Here is a 27365-nt window from a genome sequence, read left to right on the forward strand (position 1 = left end):
CATCCCACTGGTCTTGCCTTTCTGGCAAAGCGCCATTGTTTTTCTGTCTTGGCACTCACTTGCTGGCTCCATAAATGCAGTGGATTCAAACTTCCCACATTTCGGAAAGTGGTTCCTTTAAAGAGCTGCCTGGCTTTTTTCCTCTTCTGCTGGTGATTTAGTCCCCTTATCTGCACCAATGGCTGAGACCCAGAGCTCACAAAAGCCAGGGAGAGGGTTCTCTTGGGAACGTGATGAACTTTTTTAAAAAAAATGACAGCTTATTCACACCTTTGCAGCCATTCTCTATCAGTATGGAAGTACCTTTAAATACTGAGATGAGCGGTATGATGAAGATGTGCGTCATTTGACTGACATTTTTTTAAAAACACGAGAACAATTGAATGCGTTCAGAATGAAGGCTCTGTTTTAAATCGATACTACAGTAATGTGAACATCAATAGGATTACTGTGCCACAGAGATCTGATCATAGTAAACATAGTTGGAACTTTGATTTGGTATTACATCATCAAATCTCCCCAGATTTCCTCAGTACAAAAATGTGAGTGTGAATGACCCCCTAGAAATTATTCTTGTGTTATTGTCTTTCTTTGGCCTTCCATAATGCAAAATGGCCTTAGTAGAACTTTTTCTTCAAACATTCAACTCTCCATTTCTCAACCATGGTTTTGTTTTCTGTTTGTTTGTTTGTTCTCAGAATCAAGCTGAGGCACATTACAGAGGCCACAAGCATGCCCGCAGACTCAAAGCCATTGAAGCAGCGAAAAATAAGCACAAAACAGCTGACAGTAACAGCAGCCAAGAAAAACCAGCTGACTTTAACACCGCACTAGATCTCAGTGGAGACACCAGCAGCAGCAATGGAGGTCAGTGGTAGCAAAACTTTGGCATCTGGTTTGTGAAAAAACATTTCAAAGTGTTTTGGGGGAAGGAAAGAGCCACATTGAATTTTGGAAACTCTCTTCACTTGAAAGCTGGATAGAGTTCATCTTAATGCTTTTTCAAGGGACTGTAGGAGAACCATTGGTGGATTACTTTGGTTCAGTTGTTGCACAGACTAGATATTAAGTACATCACAATCTGAGGGGTTGTTTTTACAGTGTTTTAAACTGGATCTCAATCTAGTGTAAACCATGATGGTTCCTACTTAATTCAAGTCCCTGAAGTGATTTGGAAAAGGGGGGGGGGCATGGTTTTTAACTCATTTAATCCATGTCAAAAAGACGCTGGTAAAATTGGGTGTTTTTTGGTCTGAATCGATTTATTTGGAAATAAATTGATTCAGCCCAAGTGGGAACCAAGCAGAATCGAATCAGATACAAATCTGCCTTGGTTCCCACTGGCAGTGGCTTTCCCAACCATACCTTCCTGCTCCATCCTCAGTCTTCCAGCCTCCGACCTGCCTCTCCTTCCACCTCGACCTCTCCTCCACCCCTGGTATAACCAGGAAGGACGGAGGGAGACATGGCAGGGAAGCCGCGGCTGTCACCTCCTGCACCAATTCTTGAAACCGGCGCAAACATAGTGGGAACCACACTGTTTGCTGAACTGGTTTCAGGAATCGGTGCAGGAAGTGAATCAAGAGGTAAGTGGGAATGAGGCCTGGTATTCTTCCCTCTTTCTGTATTGGGAAGATTCTCATCCCAGCACTCCATGCAGATTATGAATTGGCCTGCAATCCACAAAGGCTTATGCACAATGAAAACTTTTAAGGTGCCCCAAGACTTTTATATGTTCTAGTTGCATTTGAAAAATGCATGTTTCTCATATTTTATAACAGGTTATACAAGTAACTATAATTTAGTGGGAATTCATTAAGTTAGGTAAGCAGGGTATCATGTGATCTACTGGAAGTGATGGAAATGATTTTTTAATAGTATTTCTGAAAATTTGTTTATAGTATGTGATCTGTTGATTGTAATAATAATAATAATAATAATAATAATAATAATATATTTTCCCGCCTCTCCCAGATGGATCGAGGCGGGATTACAGCCCATTAAAACCCATACATCAATAATAAAATACATATAAAATGCATCAATAAAAATAATACATAGTTTTTGTGGGTTTTTCGGACTATGTGGCCATGTTCCAGAAAGGTTTCTTCCTGACGTTTCGCCAGCATCTGTGGCTGGCATCTTCATTTTCTTCTATAGACCCTCTCAAAATGGTGATAGGAAGTGATGCAATGTCACCTCTAGCTGCCATTTTGAGAAAGACTGAAAGGAAAAACAAGTATTTGGGTTTGCTCAGAGAAGAGGGATGACCTGGAGGAAAATGGCTTCTGACTCCTATGCAGTTGCCCACCCCTACTCTAAAAAATAGCATCAGGGGAGTCTGGAGGAGATGAAGCTCTGCTTACTAGCAAATAAGTAAGATTTGCAGTGTGGACAACACCTGCACAAGGAGGGTCAGTACAGGCTGTGGAATTTAGTTGCTTGCATGTCAATGGGACAATGAATCTACTTCGAATTTTAGCCTGAATTTTAAAGGAACTATTCAGGGTACTAATAAACCCTCTCCACTAACTAGGTTCAGCACTTTGGCTAGCTACTTTAAAATTCAGACTACAACCAGAGTGGATTGATGGCATGGGAGCCATCAACTGCCACTTCATGTGTGCAGTTAACTGTTCCCACCCCAATATAATGCAAAAATAATCTCATTAAGTGCGTCTATAATATTGTAAGACTTTAGTGACTTGCAGATGGAGAAAGGTTCCTCAAAAGAAAGTAAGTGTTCTCTTCTTTTGTTAGCACAACCCAACGGCCTACTCAGCTTGAACCAGCCAACAGCAGACAACTGCAGCCTCATGATGATGTCCCCATCAGAGGAGTCATCTGCCAAGCTAGCTAGTGGCATTCTGCCCCTAGTTTCCCCACCAGCTTCAGAGCCCTCAGAAGGTGCTCCAGACACTGCAAGTCTGGCGTCATCATCTGCAGCCCCTGGAGCTGAGACTCCAGCCGCTGAATCAAGCCAGACCACCAGCTCAGCACCAGAAATGGAGAAGGAGGGGAAGAAAAACAAGCAACATCTGTACTGTCCAACTTGCAAAGTGACAGTGAACTCTGCCTCTCAGCTGGAGGCACATAATTCTGGTAAGGAACCTGTAATGGGTGTATTTGTATCTCTTTTTCCCCTAGGTTTCAGGAATGAAATTACAGCAGTATGGCCCCAGTCTTCCAGGCTGTTCCTGGGCTGAGATTTGGGGGGCATGTGATAATGGCATCCTGCCATTCTTGAACTCCAAAGGGCAACACAGCTGTGGGGTGTGGGATCACTTCCAGGAAAAGAAAAGGTCAGTGCTTACTTTTAAGGACAGCATCATGTAGGACCTGCTGAAGATCTGAAGAGATAAGTAGTCATCCAATCTGTTTCACAGAAGATGCAAAAGCTTCTAAATCTTTCAGAGTGAGAGGTTATTTAAGCACAGCGCCCCATGGCATAAAAATGTTGTTAGGGACTGTTGGTTGAATAGAAGGGTGTTACCTATTCTGTCATATCTTGGGAAGCATGGTTGAGGCTGGACAGTGTCCAGATTCTCCACATTCCCTTTGAATATCACACATTACATTGTCAACTATATAATGAATAGAATAGGAACTGTGTAGTCATGTGTTAGAGATGTTGTGTTTCTTTTACATGTGGCTGAATGTGATTTAAGACTGAGCTATGAAGTTTGTATTTCTCTTATTCCATATCTGAAGTGAGAGTGTCTTTCATGGATATACTGTTTCCTATATGTGATATAATTGTTTACTTAGTACTTTATTATACCTGCCTGCTGTACAGCCAGAATTGTGCTACTTTAAGAATGGAAGCCTACCAGTTTGTCATCATTTCTTATCACACTTTCCCCCACAGTTGCACTTTAGCAATCCATGGTCGCATGATATGTTTTCTGCAGTGCTAAACACTGCCTTTCAGGAAGAAGGATGCGAATGTGCCATCGCGGCTGCCAACCACTTCCCAAGGCCAGCTGTTGTGTGAATGTGCACATTCACACAGCTTTGCAAAGCTGTTGGCAGCCATCATCATTGCTCTGCCCCCCTCCTGAAGTGCAAAGCTAAGGTGTACATTCACACAGCAGCCCTATGTGGAAGAAAGCGGGGGGGGGGGGACAAGCAATTGCATTTACCAACTGCCTCCCAAAGCCAACTGCTGTGTCAATACGTACCCAGCTTAGGTAGCTGGCTTAGGGAAGCTGTTGGCAGCCGCAATTACTACAAGGGGAAGGGGATGAGAAAGAGAAGAGCAGAATCTTGCTCATTAACACCACATGACTGTCTGAGAAGCAGATCTGCAGTCGAAGGGGCCTATCACAAGAAGGCAGTAATGGAATAGCAGTGAGGTTAAGGGCCTTTTGACAGGTTTTGTCCATCAATGAAAAGGTGCACTATAGTAATGAATGGTATGCAAGGCAGCAGCAAGATGTACACAAGGTCATGTATCGGCCAAAGATACTTTTATCCTGCTAAAATTCCATTCTTTAGCTTCATATGCTAAAATCCTTAGAATAATAATTTTCCTATGAGAATTTCTTCTTTTATCTCTCTCTTGCATACCTACTTACTGGGCATGTCGTATGTGTTTGTCAAATTCTCGTCTCTTGTGAGAGTGGGGGGAGCTAGAGGTAGAAAAGGGGTGAGGTATAGTCCCTGAAAACATCTAACAAGGCTGCTGAATATTGGGGTGCTCCAGAAGCAGTTAGTGGTGGCAGCTGAGTAGAGTTTTTAGAAAGTGGTAAGAGGAAAGGATGAGGGGAAGGGAGCAAAACCCTACCATGATGGGTAACAAAGTTCCCAGTACATCATAGATGTTTGCTGTATTAGATATGTGTACTGTATGTTTAAAGCCCATGGAGTGAAGTCCATAATGATTCACTTTCCCTTACCACAAGGGGTTTATCCAGCTATGGAAATTGGATCAGAGGTGGTGCCAGACTAGCAATAAGAGGGAAGTTACTCCTTTTGCTCCACATAAATACTAATTTGTACACAGCCTGAAGATACAGCATCTTGCCTAATTGCCATCAATTTGCATGATATGGGACATGATATGGGAGGCTTGTAAAAAATTAGCATGACATCTGAGGCTGGTGGACAGGGTTGGACAACCATGCAAGTGTGGGGGCCAATTTCTCCTGCTACCAGAATTCACAGAATTCACAATTGTTGTTGTTTTGTTTTGTGTTTTTGCAAGTTAGAAGTGATGCAATGTCACTTCTGGCCTATTTGTGGACATTCTGGAAGGGTTGGAGGCCCAAAACTGCTATGTTTGGGAAGTAATATCTTGCTGTTTTGTTTTTGTTTTGTTTTGTTTTACTATTTGGGGTGATTTTCGCCTGGAAAAAAAGTTGGTCTGGGGCTTGGGGTTTTCTGGGGGGATTCAAATACCAGCTAGGACTCACATGCAAGTCCTGTACTGAACCGTCTCCTCACAGTGTAGACCTGTCTTAATGCCCAATTCTTTTCAGAACACCAATAAAAAAGATAAAAATTACCCACTCAGGTTTGTTTGTTTGTTTGTTTTTCTTTGCTTGCTTGTTTTCCAAAAGAAGCCTTTATTTTGTGCAGGAACTAAGCATTTCTGCTTGCCTTTATTTTAGACAAATTCCCTCACTGTCAATAAACATGTACATTCTGCTTTAGTTTGGGCATACTTTGGAATTTGGGGTTATGTAACAATGCAGAAGAAAGCCTTTTGGGATTTTAAGAGGAGCGTGGCATACATGAAATGGAAGATGTAACTTGGAAGGCTGTGAGGGTGGGATAAGATGTAGAACCTCCTTGCCTTGAACACAGGAGCCTTTTGCCCATGCCACCTATCAGAGTTTAGAATAGTTGCTTGCTTGGTCACCTATGGTGACTAAAAATTGCCACTAAGTGATGAGATCCAGAAACTTGACAACATTTTTTCTCTTTTTCTATGCCACAAATGAGTACTTAGGAAGGTCTGCATGGGCTCATAATGTTTTGTGGCCTTATTAACAAGGCTTCTTATTGCATATTTTTAATCATGATCTTACAACTCTTTGGCTCTCTGACATTTGGGCTTCCCAATTCTACACAGACAGAAGTGTCAGCTTTTTATATCTTGAAGCAGGTGGGAGTGCTTCACTGTCCCTGTAGTAGTCTATTGAGCAACATAACATATGTTTGCAGCCTCCTTCATGTAACATGTCTCTGTAACATCTCCTGCATTTCATCTTAAACTATACAATTCTGTTGAGTTTTCATCAAGTTTAGTAATATCTATCTCCCCATATCCCACTCTGATTTTGTTTTTTTTTCGTAATAGTATCTGTTCTTATGAAGAATTTTGATGAACTGGAAAGTTTGATTGTTGAATTGTGGCCTTTTAGTTGACCTGAGTAAAAGTATTATGCTACTGTTGCCTTTAAATTCTAAAATGGACTTTTATTTCTGCAGATAAATGATAGGCTGCTTTGCTTCCACCCCTAATTTTAAGCTGTCATTTTTTGAGGTCTTATGTTTTGAAGCACATCAAGTAATCACAGTAATAACGATAGTGAGCAATAAACTCACTTTTATTTATTTCAGTTTTGGCTTTAGCTTTCTTGATACCTCTGTCCCATTTTAACATTGCAGAAGGGATAGACACTGCAGTGGGAATCTGCTAGTGGGCGGTTTGAAACATCAGAGAGCACAAAACACCTAAAATATTTACTATGTAGTTTAATGGGAGAAGGCATAAAGAAACCAAACATGGGGTGAAAAAGATGAGCCAAATCAATTTTGAAATTAAGAAAAATCAGAGTGCAAACTATCAGTTTTCATGTTTACAAAAGATGGGGTCGAAACAACATATCCTAAATACAGGGCAGCTGAGAACAGCTGTCTTTAATGTTTTTGGGGGAAGACTAGCTATTTTAAAAAATCAACAGACACACATACACAAACATTTGTGTTATAAATGTTAAAATAGGCTTGGAGCAAAACCATGTGGTTTTCTCAGCTTCAGGAGCAAAGGGAGAGAGAGATGTCACTGATGTCCTAGACTGCCTGCCAAGAAAAGAATCACAGGGGCTCTTCGGTTTCATTCAGTAGGGGGTTTACTCAACAGCCACTGCTGGAGCAGGTCTATCAAGAGTTACTAAATGACTAAGTAACTGCCTGAGAAAGCTTTTAAACAAGACTAGCATTTGCATGTCAGCAGAAGCTGGAAGAGATCTTCTATAAAACTGTGCCCATTTTGGCATCGTGGAATCTTCACCTTTCACCATTGACCCCATGGGCATACCGTACCTCCTGCTCCATAATTCCTCTTGTTTAACAAGGTGCAAGAGTCTTCTGCAGCTTTTCCTCTCTTTCTTTCCTAGGGGCAAAGCACAAATCAATGCTAGAAGGCCAGGCCATTTTGCCAAGGCGAAGTAGGGGAAAGGTTCTCTCTCGAGTGGGGCACAAGCCCAAACGGATCGGCAGCAAAGGCAGCCTTGGCATCCAAAACAAGGCCTTCCAGTGCCAGGTGTGTGAGATCTTTGTCAACTCAGAAACCCAGCTCAATCAGGTAAGTGGCAGGAAAAGATTTTCCCTTTAGATACTCTGACCGGATAGCATAATGACCCTAAAGCTACCACATACCATCTGATCGTAAAAGCTAAGCACGGCCAGCCCTGTCTAGTACTTGGATGAGAGGCTGCCAATAAATACCAGATGCTGTAGGCTATATTTCAGAGGAAGGAACTGGCAAAACCACCCCTGAGTATTCCTTGCCTAAGAAAACCCTGTGAAATTCATACGATCATACAGTCATCATAATTAGACAGGCAGCTTGAAGGCACACACACACACACACACACACACTGGCTGATCAGAGATTGGCCCTGTACTGAATCTTTGCCAGTTTTGAACAAAGCCTGGCCAAAGGTCTTTCTTGGAAGGAGAAAAACGGTCACGAAATTTCTCTTTTTACTATCTTGTCCCCACCATCAGTTGTAATGCTGCAGTTATTGGTAGGTTAGAAATGTAATCTCATCATAAGCAGGGTAACTTAGGCCCGGTATAGACTGGCGCAAAGCACCAGCCTGGGGGCGATTTTAGGGTTCAGGAGAGTGGAGCGTCCGCACGCTCCTGAGCCCTACCACACTGCCTGGGCGCCATCAAGGCTCCCCCTGTTTACATGGGGGCCACCATAATGACATACATGCAGCACAGCGTCCAAACAGTGCCATGCCACACGGATGTCATCATTGCACATGAAGGCAGCAATGGTGCCCTGCGCACGACCTAAAAAACCAGCCAAGAGCAGGTTCTTTTTAGGCCTCGTGGAAGCCACAGTGTTTGTCTGCTGCAGCCTCCATCCAGGACAGAAAGGGGCTCTATTCTATTCTAATCTATTACAGAACGAACTGAAAAAAGAAAATGACAGAACCCTACTAGTGGCCATATACTGCTCTCAACTGAGACTACTGAGGCATATCATCAGTGAACTACAACCCATTTCTGGGCAATAGTGTTGCTCACTCACAGATTCTTGGTGGCAGACCTTTACACACCTACAGTCAGCCTTCAAACCCCAAACCTACAGGAGGACACCACACACATGTGGACAGCAGTACAAACACAGATGCCAATTCTGCCCACACATCTGTTCAGGAAATCTCATCAAGGCCCTAATGATATTACCCACAATATCAGAGGGGCTTTCAAGTGCTCATCCTCCAATGTAATTTATGCCATGCTATATCAGTAACAGCCTTCAGCACTCTACATTGGTCAAACAGGATGGTCCCTGTGCCAGAGGATAAATGGACATAAATCAGACATTAGGAATGGGAATACACAAAAACCTGTTACAGAACACTTCAGACTCCCTGGGCATTCCATCTCAGACTACAGAACAGTAATACTTGTACAAAAGAACTACAAAGGAAGAATAGAAAGTGAAACAACAGAATTGGAATATAACCAAAAACAACAGTTCATCAGCAGTGAGTTGGACAGAGATAATTGTTTCCTGGCACATTACACAGTTTTCAGCACTAACCTGCATCTTCACGAGGGCTCCCTTGACCAGTTCATTACATGCCTTCTCTATTTCCCACATTACATTCCAATATTCATTCAAATGGTTATCTGTTCTCCAGGGCTTCATGCAACAGCCTTTCTTCTGCCTTTGTCCCGCAAAACCATACTTAAAACTAAACTTGCCACTTCATCTCCATACCCACAAGCTTTTTAATTTGAATTGACATTCTCACACACAACTGGATTATATAAATCTGTCTCTGGATTCTTCACTTCGAACATGCATCAGAGGAAGTAGGCTCAACTCAAGTCTATGAAAGCTCATGCTACCAACTTCTTTCTTTCAGTTAGTCTCAAAGGTGCAACAAGATCCCTTTGCATACAAACAATCAACATGGTAAAGAATGGCAACAACTAAGGGAAGATTTTTTTTTAATGAACAACAAACTAAAACATTGCAGAAGGAACCAAGGCACATCTATAGATCTAAAAGAAGATCAGGGGTTGAATGAAAAATTATCAAGAAGGGGTAATGTGAGGGGTTGCAACAGTCAAGGTCTTTTCTTGTATCTTAGCCGAGCACATCTCTTAATATTAATGAAACACACAGCAGTAGGGTTTCTCCAGTAGATCTTAATATGTGGTCTGGTTTATGCAGAGGAAGTCCTTCAGATTGTCATATTCAGAACAAGTGATATGCATACAAAAGAATCAGAGCTTGGAGGTTAATGAGATACAAGTAATGTTACCTGTAATAAGTTTGTCTCTCTCTCTTTTTTAATGAAATCATAATGGAGTCACATAATGAGTGGGAACTAAGCTACATTGGTGCTATGAGTAATATTTTCTGTGTACTTGGAAAACATCTTTTTAAAGATAATTTTTAGAACATATTGACCAAAAAAAATCAAGTTTTATGTCATTTTCTTAACAATCCTGAATAGTTTTTTTAAATAGAAGCACAAATAATTTTCCATCATTATGTCAACAAGTTACTTTCCAAACATAATAAAAAGTAATCAGAACAAAGTTGTTGTTTTAGTTGTCGTGTGCCCTTAAATCGCTTCCAACTTTTGGAGAATAAGGAAAACCTGTCATGGGGTTTCCTGGGGCTGGCTTTTTTTTCAAAGTACTTTTCCAAGCTCTGAAAGGAATATTTTATACAAATTTAATGATATCTGGAATGCCTTTCTAGAGCTGTTAAGAGTGCCAGCCAGATTATTACCCTAAACCATTGTGATCTGATCACACACCAAAATTACAGGGCAATTGTATTGTTGAAGCTGGAGCACTCTCAGGTTGTACCACCGGACATATCAAACACTCATCAGATTCCTTTAACCATGGCAGAAATTTAAGATGTATTGGACTCACTACGCTTCCTCCTGGTTTATTTTTAAAATATTTTTAAAAAGGACACTGTACCTCTCAACTTGTCACACACACACACCCCATCTTACAAAGTTTATCAGATTTAATCCCACAAATTTTTGTGAAATTTTCACTGAAAGCAAATTGCTGAAGATATAGGGCTGGATCCAGAGTTATTCTTAGAGTGGGTCATCTCATTGGTTCTAATTGGTCTACTGTGACTATTAATAATTCTGAATCCAAGCTGTTGAGTTCACAAAATGATTCTTGTACTACATCATAGATGGTCAGACTTAAGTTTTGTATGGTCTCATTATTCTATGTCAGAAGCCCTGAGGTCTATTGATACATGTTACATTTTAGAAAGTAATTGTGTACCAACAGGATTACCCAGTGGTTACAGCATATTAATCTGTGTTAGGTGAATCTAAGCATATTGATGGAAATTTCTAGGTCCAGAATTTAATTGGTAACTCTTAAGAGGCTTTTTTTCCCTCTGCCCACAGCACATGAGCAGCAGGCGGCACAAGGACAGGCTTGCAGGGAAGCCTCCCAAGCCCAAGTACAGTCCCTATAGCAAAATGCAGAAGAATACGGCCCTGGCAGTGAGTATTCTCAAGGTACTTGTCGCTGAAGGTTTAAGACAACTGCATGGTCTACTGGAAATATTGTACAGAGGGAAACAGGGAGGGCAGGTGGCAGAGGGGAGTTCTTATGGTTGGTGATTTATTCTCTTTTGGCTGGTGGGCAACTGTGGGGGGGGGGGAGAGACCATTTTACCTTCCTGTGTGCACTCAAAGGAGTGCACTGGCATGTTTTAGTGCACATGAAGTGACATGACATCACTTCTGGCTGCCATTTTGGGTGGTTTTTGGTTTATCTATTTCCCTTTGGGGATTTCTTTGGAGGTTTGGGTGCATGAGAGAAGAAGCATGCTGTTGCATTTTCAGGTTTTGGCATCTTTTGGCTAATTTCTATAGAGAAATAGAAAAGGTGTCACCTGCCTCACCATCCCTAGAGAAGCTTGGTCATAGGCTGGATAAATGGGTCCAGACTCCAGCTCCCATGAACATCCCAAAGACCCAGAAAACATCTGTCTTGTGAATAGAATAGGAATATTCAGCTAATCGTATTAGGACCTGTGCTTCTTCTAACCTCAGGTGAATATGACTTCGGCTTTTTAAAAAACTATGGGAGGAGGGAAGGTGCCTTTATGTACAAGAAAAACTTTTGCTAATATAAAAATTGCTCACTTAGAATAAAAGCATTCCTTTAAAGAGCTCCTCTTTTCCATGCTGTTCTTCACATGCCTTTGCTTGGTATGTGAACACATATGCATATGGGATTCTCATCTCTTACGGGAGTGGGAAGGAAAGTCTGTAGGAAAGACTGCAGAATCAGAGATGGGAAAAGTGGAAGTTAAGGCCCTCTAACTCTCACTAGGTTACTGAGTCACATGGGGCAAAATAGTGGTACTGGCAGTGGACAGAGTCTGAGGATTCCCTCTTCCAGTTCAGAACCCCTTACAGGATCAGGGACTCTGAAAAGAAACTCAGATTTCACATACACATATGTGGGCGAAGCGTATCTTCCAGATACCCTAATCCCAGGTCTCAAGCAAAGCACATTGATTTGAGCATACAAATGAAATAGAGCCAGTATATCTGAACAAAGCACTGGCGTGACATAAACTCAGTCAGCCATCGGAGCCCTGTTTTGGATTACCCACAGTTTCGAGGCCATTTTCAAAGGCAATCCATGCACAATACATTGCAAGAGTCAAAATGTGAAGTAGCCAAGGCATGAGCATCTGTGAAGATGTATTGGCTACAAATTTAACTCAGGATCCAGGCCAATACAGTACTGAGGAGTTTATTACACGGTGCAAAATTGGAAGTTTAAACAGGGATTATTCTGTGAAAATCATGCAATTGCTATTAAGACACAATTAAGATTTTCACACAGAGAAGTCATTATCCCGGAAATCTGTGATTAGAAACTAAGACCAGTCTCAGATATTGTGTGTGTGCCTTCAAGTCACCTATTGACTTATGGTGACCCCATGAATTTCATAGTGTTTTCTTAGGCAAATAATACTCAGAGGGGTTTTTGCCAGTTCTTTCCTCTGAAATATAGCCTATAAGCACCTAGTTTCCTATCCAATTACTTAAGTGTCCAAGTTTGGATCAGATCTGGAGATGTGGGGTATTTAGGCCCTATCCCAGATATATTAGGAGTAGTCTTGGCAGAAATGAACCAGAATCAGGAACATCCTTGATTTTATTGTGAACTCATAAAAGTTTATCACACGTGAAATTTGAACTGCAATCCAAAGGGAAGGGGAAGCAGAGCCAATTCTAATCCAAGGCAATTCATGTGATTAATTATCTCACGTAAACAGCAGAATTGTGGTCAGTCCTGAGGCAAAGCGAAGTGAGTGCAAAATAAATTATCACACCAGTTCATACCATGAGGAGTAACCAATTCAAATTGGCACCCTTGCGCATGCTCAGTGGGGCTCAGAACGCATCGTGAACTTTTGCACTTCCAGGGTGAAGAAGGGGCCACTTCCTGGTTCCAGTTTCACATGAATGCTAGCCTAACGTGAATGATAGCTTCACATTTCTTCTTCCCTTCTCTTTTCCCATCTCTGGCAGCCACATCCAAACATGTCCTCCGTGACATAGCCCCATCCCTTGCAGCCACATCCAAAGGGGGCCTCCCTGTCAGAGCCCCATCCCTTGCAGCAACATCCAAAGGGGTTCTCCATGTCAGAGCCCCATCCCTGGCAGCAACAGCTAAACAGGTCCTCCGTTCTTGAAGGAGTACCGGAAATAAATGGAGCAAGGTTGCAGCACTGCATCATGGGAATTTGCCACCTTGGAGGTTTGGGGGGTGTACCAGGACCAAAGCAAAGTTGTATTCCATGCCAGACCAATTCGGATTGAAACAGAAGTGAGTTTGGAAACATTTTTGTGAATTCACTTGTTACCAAATTCAGCTACATCAGGAGTCACTTTGGATTGACTTTGGATCTGCCTCGGAACAACTCCCCATAGAAAGCAATCACATGTGATAATCTATCATGCTTTAATGTGAATTCGCATGGTTGGACCATGAGTGACTATGGATTAGAGCTGCAAAACCCGTCGTGTGATATCATCCATAGATTTCAGGGCTGAGCTAGGCCATTTGAAAAAGGGACCCGGACCTAAGATTGATGCCTGATGTTTGAGTTTGCAGCCTGAGGCCTAGTGAGACATGTCTTCAATTAATTAATGGAGAATTAAAGCCACAGTCTTGTGTGTTCCCTCCCTCTTTTTGCAGTGAGTTAGTTCTCATAACATCTCTCTCTCCCTTTCTTCCCTCTTCCCCTTGCCTTTTATCTCACACTTCACAGTCCAAACTGGCTCTCCAGAAGCACCTTACGAAGACTTTGGCTGCACGATTCCTGCCGAGCCCCCTCACCCCGGCCACCATGTGTGCTCTACCTAGCCCGCTAACACTTCGACCAGCTGCCACGACCCTCTTCCAAGCTCCCATCTTTGGACCAGCGCTTTTCCGAACCCCCCCAGGCCCAGTGAGAGCAGCAACAGGCCCTATCGTCTTTGCCCCCTACTAGAGAACTTCGGCTCCAGTTACTTCACCAGTGCAGTGAAAAACAAGGGAAGAGTACATGGGAAATTCGGGAGGGATGGGTGTCTTAATAAGGCTGTGTTTGGAATCAGAATCCTTCAACTGTTTTAATGAGCCATCGTTTCGTTTCTGTCTGTTTTCTACCTGAGTCATTAACTGGGATAGCACTTTGTTGGAAGGTATTCCCACTCCACCCCACCTCAAATTTGTCTTCCTGTTAACTTTTCACAATCCACAGCACAATCCATTTTATCCAGATGGTGTGGTGGAAAAGAAATGTTTGTAACATTTAGGTAATTAGAACACCTTAAAAATGCCATTTTACACAGGATAGCTGTGATCCAGCAGTCAGAACGATTTCAGTAAATGAGAATTTGTCAGTGGATAGCTGAGGGCCAAACCAGATATAATATGAGGATTTTGTGATTGGAGCACCCACATCTTTTCTTTTTCAAAAAGCAGATGTTTGGTGGTCAGATCTGGATAGGATCAGGGGATCATAACCCTTTTCCTGATGCCTTGGCTCTGATTCAATTCACACATATCCCATCCCCAAATCGCTGCTTTTTGAAGAAACAAGACAGCAATAAAGAACAGCGATATCATGTCTATTTGCTCTAATATGTTCCCAGAGAGATACTGTTGAAGATAGAATTATCTTTTTTTATAGAGAGAGATACTGAGATATGTCTAGTGAAGGAACTGAGATGGTCTTCAGTTCAAGAGGAAGAAAAGCATGGAGGGAGTTATGGCAGTGTGCATATTTCTCATGCCAAAAAAAAATTATTCTGGAAAAAAATATTGTGATCCAAATCCTGCTCTGTTTCTAACCTTAATGTTTAATCTCAAAATGAAAGCAAAACTGTGTGAGAGTGGATCTCCAATTCTAGTCCTTGATTTGGGTGAAGCAAGGGTGTCTGGGGGTAGGGAGAAGTGATATTGCATACCTTTGGCCAGGGGATAGATACAGGCAAAATCCTGACTTTTAAAATCTTTTTATTATTATTGTTTATATCTCCAGCTTTGGAAAGAGAGTATAATTTACAATTTGTATGTCTTGGGGCAAATGAAAAGTCAGAGGTAAGATTCTCTCAGATCCTAGAGCCATTTGCTTTATTTTTTTACTTACTGTACATGGCACTCTTGCTTGTCCCAGATACAACTTTTACTTGGGTGAACATTGTATGGTGTGAAGGGAAGACAAGAGACTATCAGAATATACTGAATCTATGTCAAGAAGCCAGGAATGCCTGTCACAGGTCCTTGAGTGTTCAGTGGTGCTTCCTTCATGTTGTCTGTTTGCACAACATTGTAGCATGGATTAGCGTTCAAGTAGAGTCTAGCTGGATGCTGTTGGGTGGGGAAGAACATTAGTGCCTGTATTCATTGACTGAAAGGCAAATGTTAGGGCATTTTACAATTTGGTGGACAATTTGTGGCCCTCCAGATGCTAGGCTGTAACTCTGAGTAAGCATAAGTTGTGGGTGGTGGGAATTGCAATCCCAAAACTGTCTGGAAGACCACATTTCTCCAACTTTGAAGTAGTAGATCTTGTTGAAGTGTGGTGCTACTTAGATATCATCTTTTAGGTGTAGAATCCATCAGATGGGAAGCCAATCCCATTGGGACAACTTAACAACACCAGTCACAGTGTGATGTGATATATTTTTTTTGTTTGATTTAGAGTTGGGTTTGTTGGGAGGGGTTGTATTCATCACAGATATTTTCTGGAACAATTCCATTCTTGCTTCAAATTGGGTCATTAGTCCACATGTTCCTAACCAATTAACCATGAGCTTGAAGCAAGGGCCTGCAAAGCACATTGCTCTAGATTATGTGTTTTGCAGGCCCCTGCTTCCAGTTCATGGCATGCTAGATGGTTTAGATTACTTCAGCATAGGCAACAATCCACCTGATAAAGCCCAGGGGCACAGAATATTTTGTTGTCCAGATGTTTTGGACTACAGTTCCTATCATCCTTTACCACTGCTACCACAGCTGGGGTTTCTGATGTTCAAAACATGTAGAGGCAAAAGTTCCCCACCCAACTGTATTGAAAGCAATGGTGGGAATAACTCTCCAGCATTATAGCATTTTGATACCACTTTCACTGCCTTTTCTCTATTCAGTGGATCCTTGGGGGGGTTGTAATTTGGTGAAGTATTTAGAATTTTCAACCAGAGAGCTCTAGAGCCTCACCAAACAAGAAGCCCCAAAATTCCATAGAGTAGTGCCATGTAAGTTAAAGTGAAGTATAGTGCTATAGTTGACTGATGTGAAAGAGACCTGAACTAATGCAGTAATCAGATGAGTACAAAACGTGATCGAAAACTATCTGCTCCTGCTGTGGCTTCCTTGGGAGATGCCATGAACTAGATGGCCAACTCTTCCAGGTTTTTGTCTGCTTCTGTTTCTAATCATCTCCGATACCCTTAAAAGAAACAGGAGAATAGTAGCTTGGGCGATCATTTGACTGTGCACACCTTTTAGCAAGTTGACACCAAGCATTGTGTTGAAATCCATCTTAATTTGTTCTTGGTCACTTGAACAGATCTATTTTGCTGTTTAAGGAGATCCTGTGTGTCAGTTCAGAGTCCTTGCGATACTCCAGGAAAAGAAAGGCAGTGGAAATACATCTTATTTAAGCAGCAAATGGTGAGGGACATATGAGAGATATAAACTCATTTTTGAAATCAATACCTATACTGGATATTGGGTATATGTGTTATACTTATACTGGATATTGGGTATCCTAAAAACTGGAGTGCAGTTTTGGCGCAGCTTCTGGACTCTTGGGATGCATGTATCATTTAAACAGAATACCTCCAAAGTGACCCAGAGCAGCTTTATTTTGGCCAGTCTGTATGGGGCCATAGATAATCAGGTTACTGAGTAGTGACAGCACACAGTAGTAAATACTGTATTCTGTCAGGAATAGAAGCAGGATCAGAACCCTTTACAACAAGCCAGAGATTCACATATTAGAGAGAGAATCCTCTAAAAATATTTTTGTCCTTTTAATTTTTCCATGCTCCATTTACCATAATTATCTTCAATCTTGGAGAATCTGCAGAGCTTGCAAAAGAGAGTAAATTTGTTCTAGCTCCTCATTGTGATGGATGCAGAACAGATCAGACCGAAAGCTATAAGGCTGCTGTAGTTCATAACCCACTTGATCCTGCAGCCTCCTCTGCATCCTTCCACACTTTACACCCTTCTTGAAGCTTTTCTACCCACTCCCAGCCAAATGGTAGACTTGTTACTGTTGTGCTGATCCACCTCCCTGTTCAGCCCAGTAATGTCATGCTGTAAGCCAGTGACCATGCTGGCTAGGGGATTCTGGGAGGTGTAGTCCAAAAAAGTAGCTTTCCCAAAAATTGAAAATATGGCATGATTCCTTAAGGGGGCGGGGGGAGCATGTCAAAAGAGAGAAAGAGACAGAGAGAGAGAGAGAGAGAACTTCCTTTGGGACTATTAGACAGTGCAGACAAACAGTATTAGATGAGCATGATTTCCATGTTTTATGTGTTTTTCAGAACCATGGAGTTCCTAAGCATTAACTGGACTAAGTAAAGCAATACCAAAGTGGTATTTTCTTTCACTGCCTTTCCAGCTTCTTAACAAACTTGAGTCCTACAAACTGATTAACTGAAAGCTCCCTTAAATAGAAGCACACTTAACAAATGCTCCCCAGAAGAATGTTTGCTGAAATCAAATTGACAAGGTGGCTAGCCACACAATCAAATCAATAGCCATTCTCATCTATGCAAAATATTAAGGGAGTGGCTTGATTCTTCTTTGACTTTTGTGCCTCTTTCTGATTCATGCAGTGGTTTTTTTTCTTACACAGATGACAGAACGTAAAATCTGCGTAAACTATATGTACACATGAGACAAAATTCTTCCTGCAGTGACCTTATAATTACCTGTTGTGAAATGCTCCCTTTCCACCCCATGCTGGTAACATTCATTGCTATTTATTATATACAGAATCAAACATATGTAGACCAGCATCCTGTTAGTGACATTGCAAGCATAAGTCCAATGTATACCTATGTATGTCTCCATTTTTTGTCATTGTAGAGGTTGATATTCTCTTCTTTCCTCTGACCAAAGTGCCCCAGGATTCACTGTTTCACGGCAAGAGGCATCCATGGCTATTCAGTGGATGATGGAGAGAGGGGATGGGTGGGAAGGTGCATCAGAAAAGTGTCTGACAATCTAGAATGGATCCCGTGCAGAAACTGGAAAAAAGTGGGTAGATTTTAGACTATGTCAGGGGTTAACTCGAACAGAAAGTGGACAAAGCCCACAAAAGCGGGTTGATTTTCACACGACATAAGGGTTAATGTTGCGTTATTGCTTAATCATCCTGACATGTCTAAAACTCAACCCACTTTTGTGGGGGGGTTTTGAGATTTTTAAATCCCATTTCTGCACGGGATCCATCCCATGTGATAAACTTCACAGAATAATTATATTATCCACTGAGACCATTGGAGGATCCTAGCTCTCAGTAGATTATTTTTGGTCAGAAAATGTTCAGTCCAAAGAACCAGAGAGTGCAAAAACAGCATTGAGAACACCAGGCGACCCTAAATTAACATTTCTCCCCCTCCTCAAAATCCACTTTAACTATTACAGCTGTCTTCACCTGTAGGATGCTATCACAAAGCTCTTTCTTAGTCTGCTTACTATTTAGTGCTGAAGGGCAGTTGAACAGAAGCATTCAGCAGAGGCACTGCCCTCTAGGGGAATCATGTATGTCTAAAGAGTTCAGCACATAACCCACATTAGCCTTCATAGCCATATTGGCCAAGCAGCAAAATCCCACAAACTCCAAAATCCACAAAACAATGATACCTCTATTGGGACAACTAAAAAGCTTATTTTTAGTTGGGCCAACTACAGGGCCAACTAAAACTATTGAGCCAACCTCCTTATTTGGCCACTAAAGGTATCACTGTTTTGTGGATTTGGGATTTTGTTGTATTCCACACAAGGTTGTTATACATTAGGTCACCTTCCAATTTCCATTTGCTCCTGAATCTACTTCCCAGTTCTACAGTTGTAATCCCTGGATTTGGTTTTCAGGAGCACCTGCAAGAGCTTGCAATTCAATTGTCTGGATAGTTTCCTTACAAAGCTTTACCAGAAACTGTCCAGACAATTTAATAGTAAGGTATACTGGAAGGCTCACAGCTGCAACAAACCTGAAAGAAGTTGAATTTCTTATGCTGAGAAGTGAGGGCTGTGCCAAAGAACAGTGGGATGGTTCTGTTCCGCAGGGATGTAGCCAAGGGGGGGTTCTTGGGGTCCGGACCCCCACCCTTCCATTAGAAAAAAGAATGGTGTGTGCTGCTGTGCTGCCACACCCAAGCCCCATTATAATGGTGTCACTTAGTCTGGACCCCCCCCCCTTCCTAAAATTCTAGCTACGTCCCTGTGTTCAGTTTGTGACAACATGAGGCTATTGATAAGAACTGCTGGGCTTGCAATATCTTGATTTTGGAGTTTTATGGTTGCTTCTCCTCTTCTCATCCCTCAACAAAATCTCCAGTCAGAAATTGGACTGAATTATGCAAACGTTCATTAGTTTGCTTAGCTTGTTGTTCCATTTGGAACGCACATGTTTTTGTGTAGCTTTCATTTCTGGAACTTGCAATTTGTTTGGTGTTTTATGCTACCAATATTTTGTTGCAGAAAGAAAGACAGAGGGGTGGGAAATAATAAGGTTTGGCAGACAGTGCCTGTGGATGCCCAGGAAAGATAAGTGGAATCATCCAGATGCCATCTGCAATTTTCAAATACTACTCTCATATTCTCTCTCTTCCTACCCTGCCATCTCCAGAATCTTGCTCTTGCTTTTTGTTAAAAGATAGCTCAGCTTCTGAAACTTTGTAGTAGCTATACACTGTATATTATAGCCATGCATTCCTTCTAGAAACAGTAATCTTGATCTTTCCAGATTTCCATGAGTGCACTGGCTGAGATGTAAGTCACATTAAGATTTACCCCCTGGTAGTTTTATTCAGAGTTCCCACCCTGTTGGTGACTTATTTTAATGGGATGAGGACTATTGGATGTAAAAGATTAAACATTATAACAGGTTGCAATAACAGCAATTTTATAATTTTGTAAGAAAATGTGGAATACCCAGGGGCCCACTCACACTACAAAACTATGGTGCTGTTAACTGCCATGGTTCCATATTGTAGAATCCTGTGGCTTTCAGTTTGCTGAGGGCCTAGATCTCTCTGACTGAAGATACTAAATGCTCTTCCCTAAACTACAGATCCTAGGATTCCATATGATGCACCCACAGCAATTATGGTAAAATCATAGCTCGGTGTAGTGTGAGTGGGCCCCAAGTCTACAGAACTGTAATATCGAATTCAGTCCAAAACCCTATTTTTAACTATCTTGAGTTATTGCAGGCTAATCCATTTTCCCATCAAATCTTAATACTGTTTCAAGGATGTTCAACATCCCTTTGAAACAAGAGTGGGAACTGGGCAGACTTGCCAAGGTCATTGAACTACAGCTCCCAGTATTCTTCACTATGGTTGGTTAGGACTGCTGGGGCTTGCAATCCAACAACATCTGGAAGGCTGCATAACAAACCCTACCCCCTATACACACACATTAAAACGAGTAATGGACTGAACTTTAAAGATAATCAGATGGATAGGTCAACTAAGGGCATGTCTACACAGGCCAATTGAAGCAGTTTCCCACCACCTTCTTTGTGACCTGTCTTCACGATGCAGGACCAAATCCCTGATTTGAATGAGGATTGTCCTCACAATGCAAGGCCAATTCCGCATCAGATTTGCCCTTTACCTGCCTTAAACCAGATGAACATAATTTACCTTTCAATCCAGATTTTGCAGGAAACCCCAGAGCACTCTGTAGTGATGCCAAGTCGCTGTTTAAACATTTGTCCCACAGTGCTGACCAGCACTGCTTCTACTGGTGCAAGTTACTCCCTCTAAGGCCACAATGCTGATCTGTGTTGGTCACCTTGTTTCTGATCTCAAAGGGAGTGACTTGTGCCTGTGGTGGTGGTGCTGGGCAACACAACAGGAACACATATGTAAACAACTGTCCAGCATCAGTATTTAGTGCATAGGTAATGAGGAAAATCCAGGACAGCTTCAGCACTAGAAGACTCCAGGAGCAGCCCAAAGTATTCTGGCCGGTGTAGATGGTGTAGATGAGCCCTAAAAAAACCTTTCTGACTGAGATCAGATGGAGGGCCTGTTCAGACAGGCCAAAATAAAGCTGCTTCAGGTCACTTTAGAGGTATGCTGTTTAAATGATGCATGTGTCATAAGAGGTCAAAGGCCATACCAAAGACACGCTCCAGTCCTAAAGACTGGAGCACAGCTTTGGCACAGTTTCTGGCCTCTTAAAATGCGTTTGTCATTTAAACAGCATACTTCCAAAGTGAGCTGAAGCAGCTTTATTTTGGCCTGTGTGTACAGGCCCAATGCTTCGATTAATGAGGCATAAGATTATATACACAGAGAGAAGAAGGTATGTGTTCTTTTTTAAAAATGCAAGCACTGTGGGAAGCAAACGTTTTAGAAGAGGCATTCTCCACACTCTTGCAGGAGGGAATGCCTCTTCTAAGATTATGTCTGATCCCGAGACACATGCCATGCATATAATCTAACAACAAGGTATGTTTTATCTATGTTAATGCATTTGGAAGATTTCTTTGACTGGGTGACTAGCCTAAGGATGAGCTTTCTGCTTGAAAGATAAAACAAAATTGTGCATTGTCCTATCTGAAGTGTGGCGTAAAACTTTACCATTCCAGTTGCTATTTATAAGGCTGCCCATCTGTATATGCAGGGTGAAATAAATATTATTGCACTTTATCCATCCTTGTGAATAAACACACTGGTTTACCTATGGCAAAGGGGGGGAACACACCATCAGGTGACCAGAAAGGAAATGTGTAAATGAGGAGAAAGTTGAGTCTTCTGACCCATCTAGAGTGGAGGCTGTCAAAGTGCTATTGTTAGGTTATATGAAGAGAAGCAGAGTGATGTAAATTGGAGTGTGGTGTGTGGACAGGGTTTAGTCACTTTTGTGGATTTATGAGATTGCCTTAATAACTGGGATACTGATTTAATTCTGAGCTTGCTCTAATTTGTTACTGCAGTTAGCAATCAAAGAGAAACTCTTTAGCAGACCACAGACATTGCAAATTATCCTGGGGAGCAAACTTGGGATCATGCACTGCTTCCAGCATTAGCTTCAGCATATGGTCCCAAGGATTAATCCCTATCAAAAATACTGAAGCATCCTTTGGTTTGAAAAAATCAGTACAATGTCCAGATTTTCATGAACAAGATGCAAAACAATTGGCACCATATTGGGTAAATTGGGACCAGTGAAGTATACACAATGCTCATGCAAGAGTAGTAAGGAAGCTTATTTCAACTGGGTTCTCAGGAGCTGACCCAGAGTGCAAAAAGATTCAGTTTCAACCCACTCAAAAGAACTAGGAGAAGAGAAGTTACCATGTGGATTAAAGAGTAGAGAATACATAGAATGTGGGATAGAGGACTCTGATTCTGGCTGGAATCCCATTGACAATCCCAATTAATGTAGACCCACTGAGTCAATGGGATTTACATAAGTACAGACTCATGATTCAACAGTGGGTCTTTTACAGCTGGTGATACCAATAGATTTGGCATTCTGTAAAAAAGCAGAGAGAATTACTACATTCTGAGCGGGGAAGAGTTTGTTCTAAATCTTAGCTTGAAGAGTGTGACAGATAAATACATCATTGGACTAAAGTTTGGTTGGATCATTTTTTGTGTTGCATTCAGCAGCCACTTCTACATTTCTGTGGAGAGAATTTTGTCCACTGAACTGGGGAAAGCTTAGAGTTACAGTTGGTACAGATGATAGAATTACTATTTGCTACCCGCAAAAGCAGGCTAATGACTCGGGCAAGGTCTCCATAGATCTCTGTGCTATGTTCTATTGTTATGATGTCCTACCTATTTCTGGAGCTGTGGGAATTTGCCATAACAAATAAAATCTATATTTTGTATATTCGTCATATATTTTTTAATTAGTTATCCCTCATCCAGTAAAGATTGTAGGGAACCTTTTTGCAAAACTTAAGAGAAAATTGTATCTGTGAAATTTTGCTTCATTTGGAGATCTGAGGTTTTGCTTTTTTAAGCAATTACAGAATCAGTAAAATCACAAAATGAGGAGAACTGAATTCATCACTTCCTTCCATGAGTAAATCCTTAATCCTTTTGCAGTTTGGCCTAACACTGTGTGTTCCGTTACACTGTGCTTCCTCCTTTAGAGATACTAATAGGTAGAAGTGTGTATTTTCTTCCCTTCCACCCTGGGGTTGCTTCACACTTTATGTTTGTAGTAGACACACAAATGTTTTACAGATACATATTTTTTTAAAAAAATGATCCAGCACACATATGACAAACTTGTATTTAATAGTATATATGATTCAGGGGCACAGATCAAAAATCCTTAGTTGGCTGTAACTTTCCAGTGTGTCTTCACACACACTTACCATAGAATAAGATGTGCTCTCATGATCTTCATCAGAGAGACAGAGAGAATCTGCAGCATTACAAATGTTTGCATGGATTTATTTTCAAGCTTTAAAAAAAATGTGCACTGCCTGTTTTGGGCTGTCGGTAAAGCTAGGCTCCCAAAATGACTGGAGAAACATATACTTCTGGTAACAGACACCTTACAAAGCATCCAGCACTTGCTCTATAGTATTTAAGCTATGAAGTGAGCCAGAAATCTATGGCCTGTGACTTAAGCAGTGGTGAGCAGTTTGTGGCATTCCAGAAGTTGTTGGGCTACAGCTTGCATCATCCCTCACTATTGGCTATGCTGGCTAAGGTTGTTTGGAGGTAGAGTCTGACCACATCTGGAGGGACACAGATTGCCCTGATTTGAATATTTCATACATACACATATGTGGACATACTTATATCTTTTCCTAAGGAAGAGTGCTCTAGGTCCTTCTGCAATGGCCCAGTATTCATGCTTTCCTTTCTGTATAATTCTCTAGGTTTACTTCCCAGTTGGCCTACTGGCATGCTTCCCTTCCTTCTGGTTCTGATTTACCTGACAACAGCTCATCAGTGTGTTTCTCTTTCTGTAGTGATTGTAGAGTTGCAGCTCACAAACCAGTTGCTCCTCTGCTCGCACTTTCCTTTCCGTCGTGTTGGAAATCATTCCAGCATATGCCCGTCCTGTTGTTTCTCCTGCCTCTGTTCTTCACTGCACCACTCACGGTGGTGGGCTCAGGAAACGTGGGGCACACCTTGAACCCCAGCAGTGGTGCTTGTAGCTTTGTATGTTATCGTTTGCCATTGCGTGAAGCCATAAGACTGTCCAGCTGACTCTTGGCCTGGAGGTGGCAGTTCTCCACTGTCGCTCTGGCGCTGGTGTTTTGATACACCTGGCACTTTAACCCCTTGAAGCCATTCCTTCTGCTAATAATAATAATAATAATAATATAGCAAGAGGCTGCTTTAGGAACACAGTGTGGATGCTGTTCTCTGTAGTCCTTTTCCTTTTTATCCAAAGCATTGCCTTTGAACATAGCATATGATATACGCCAGGTAGTAGGTAGGGCACCTAGGCCATAGCTCTCAGTAGTATGTGCCCCCCTACCCCACCGTGCCCACCCCGATGTAAAAAAATTTTTTTAAAGGAGTGATGTGCAACAATGTTTAAGTCTTTTTAAAAAATGAAAGGGAACTCGAAAGACTGTAGGGACGTGGCCAGTATGTTGTCCCCACTCCACCCTCTGATGGTTCAATGTATATTTTTGATGTACTATATATATAAATATATATATAAAATTATATATAAAATGTTGAGATTTAAGTAAAAATATTTTGATAATCAAATTTAATCACTCTACTGTATTATTTGATCAATAAATGGAATATGGGTGGATGAGGAACATTTCTCGGCTCATCTGGTTTGTTGGTAGATGATGGGATGGAGTGTTTGAGCAAAATTTCAGCTTATCCAGAGTTTGGCTGGAGCTGTGTGATGAGCAGCCTGATCAACATGCAATTAGAAGCTCTGGGATTTCTTCAATGGATCTTCAGCAGCAACCTCAGGCATTTGCCCAACTGTTATCAGTTTACTTGTTTTGAGTTGGCACCTCCTTTTTTCTCTTTCCCTGATGCAGAGCCAGAAGGAAGCATTTCCCCTACTATATGCAGAGGGAGCTTGAGCCAGTGGTTCACTATGAGGGGATGGGAGGAGGTTTGGGCTAAACAAACACAACGGGGCAGTCAAACTCACCTGGGATGTTTAGGAGCTGGGATTGCCACATGGATTGTTCCCCTATGTGAAAAAACACCTCCATGAATATAGAAAATATGTCAGAATGCTCTGCCCTAAGCTGTTTTTGTAGCCTATTTTTCTATTAATGTACCGATCCCTGTGACACCTTAAGGACAGATTTAGCATGGCGCCAGGGTGCTTTGTCTTGCCTTCCTCCTATGGAATGCTGGGGCCTGTAGTTTTGTGAGATACTTAGAATTCTCTGGCAGACAGCTCTAATGCTGTTATTTAAAGGATGTGGTGGCTTAGTGGTTAAGACACCAGTTCTGATGGTCGGAAGGTTGGCAGTTCAAGGCCTGAGTGCTACATGATAGGCAAGTCCCAGTTTCTACCAACCTAGCAGTTCAAAAGTATGTAAATGAAAATAGTTAAGTAGGTACCACTTAAGTGGGAAGGTAACAGCATTCGATGCAGTCATGTTGGCCACATGACCACCAGAGCAGTCCTTGGACAAGGGTGGCTCTTCGGCTTAGAAATGGAAATGAGCACCACCCCCTACATTCATGTCAAGGGACTATCTTTACCTTTTACCTCTAGAAGAGTTCTAGGTCCCTCACCAGACTACAGATCCCAGGATTCCTTTGGACGGAGATTGTAATTGAAGGGGAACCAAAATATTATAATTCTGCAGTGTGGATGCACCTGAAATAGAAAAACAGAAAACTTTAAAATGTCTTCATGCTGATTAACAGGATTGCACACTAGAGCTAAAGGGACTGCAATAAATAAATTGTGTATTCCTATATTCACTTACCTGGGCTGGAAAAAGGTCAGTGGAGCTTACATAGGTAGATAGACACCTATAGGATTGCACTGCACTAAACCCTTAATTCTCTCCCCCACTAATCAACTACCTTTTGTTGAATTCAAAGCTTACAGCCCTAATACTTAAACAAAGAGCATTCTTGGGGATATACAGATTTGTCGACTCCATTCACCATTGAACTATTACAGGCACAAGGAGATAAATAGGGCCCTGCTGGTTTAGCCCAAAGGTCTCTCTGGTTCAAAGTTTTGTTTTCTGAATTGGTCAAACAGTCCATATTGCCAAGGGGAAACCCACAAACAGGACATGTACGTAACAGCTCTTCCCAGTCACTGGCTTTCAGAGCCATGTGGTCTTAGCTCCTAGAGGTAGCGTACAGCCATCATGGTTAGTAGCAATGGATAACTTTATCCTCCATTAACTTCTCTAATCCCTGTTCAAAGCCATCACACATGCTCATGAACAGGGAAGTTATCAAGGAATGGAATTAATATATATACCTATATGCATGCATATGTTTTTTCCAAAATTTAAGCATTAACATTTTTGTCTTTGGTATATATTTGTTACAATCATTTTGAAAGTTACGATAACTTGGACAACGCAGGTTGTATCTGCTAATGTTTTGACCAGTTCTCTGTCCACTTTAAACTGTTTCCTTAGTTTGTCCTTTCCAGTGTGAAAAATGAAAAAAACGGAAAAGATTAAAAAAAAACCTTAAGGAAAATAATAATTTCCACACTGATGTCAGGGAAATGTAATATACTTTAATTTGTTTACAGGGACCGAACATACAGCTTTTCACTCCTATCCTAACCTGTCTGTACTGTATACCTTCTTGCATTCAATACAACCTTGGTACTAAATAAGCAGTACACTTAAACGGTTCATAAATTACCAACAAAGGGATTTCAAGAGCTACTAAGCATAAGCCTCTGGATGTCATGGAAAGTCAGTCCCATAATGCTTAATGGAGTTTCCTCCCAGGTAAACTATGTATAAGGACTGAAGCCTTGCTCTAACTCCAATTGACCAAGAAGCTGCTCCAATAATCTGTTCTAGTTTGTTCACATTTGTTATCCAAATCAGAGAAGAAACCTGGAAAAGCCATTTGTGTTAGCCCATCCGAATCAAATCCACCTGATGAACTGATAGAGTTTTTAAATATAGCTTCCTCAAAATCCTTTTCTGGGGTAAGACATTTACCTGTATTTCTGTC

At 41.5% G+C, this 27365-nt stretch overlaps 1 protein-coding gene across 4 annotated transcripts in view; it reads left to right on the forward strand.

Moving 5' to 3' along the window:
• ZNF385C (zinc finger protein 385C) overlaps positions 1–21330 on the forward strand; it is a 201177-nt gene extending 179847 nt beyond the window's left edge. For all 4 annotated transcript variants that reach the window (XM_042476759.1, XM_042476761.1, XM_042476762.1 and 1 more), the window contains 5 exons: positions 699–867; positions 2761–3102; positions 7347–7534; positions 10872–10985; positions 13766–21330. In XM_042476759.1, the coding sequence (XP_042332693.1) occupies positions 699–867; positions 2761–3102; positions 7347–7534; positions 10872–10985; positions 13766–13987 (1035 nt within the window). In that variant the 3' untranslated portion in view covers positions 13988–21330. The remainder of the gene's footprint in view (positions 1–698; positions 868–2760; positions 3103–7346; positions 7535–10871; positions 10986–13765) is intronic.
• The last annotated feature ends 6035 nt before the right edge of the window (positions 21331–27365 follow it).

Source organism: Sceloporus undulatus, chromosome 6 (genome assembly GCF_019175285.1).
Source record: "Sceloporus undulatus isolate JIND9_A2432 ecotype Alabama chromosome 6, SceUnd_v1.1, whole genome shotgun sequence".
Lineage (NCBI taxonomy): Eukaryota > Metazoa > Chordata > Lepidosauria > Squamata > Phrynosomatidae > Sceloporus > Sceloporus undulatus.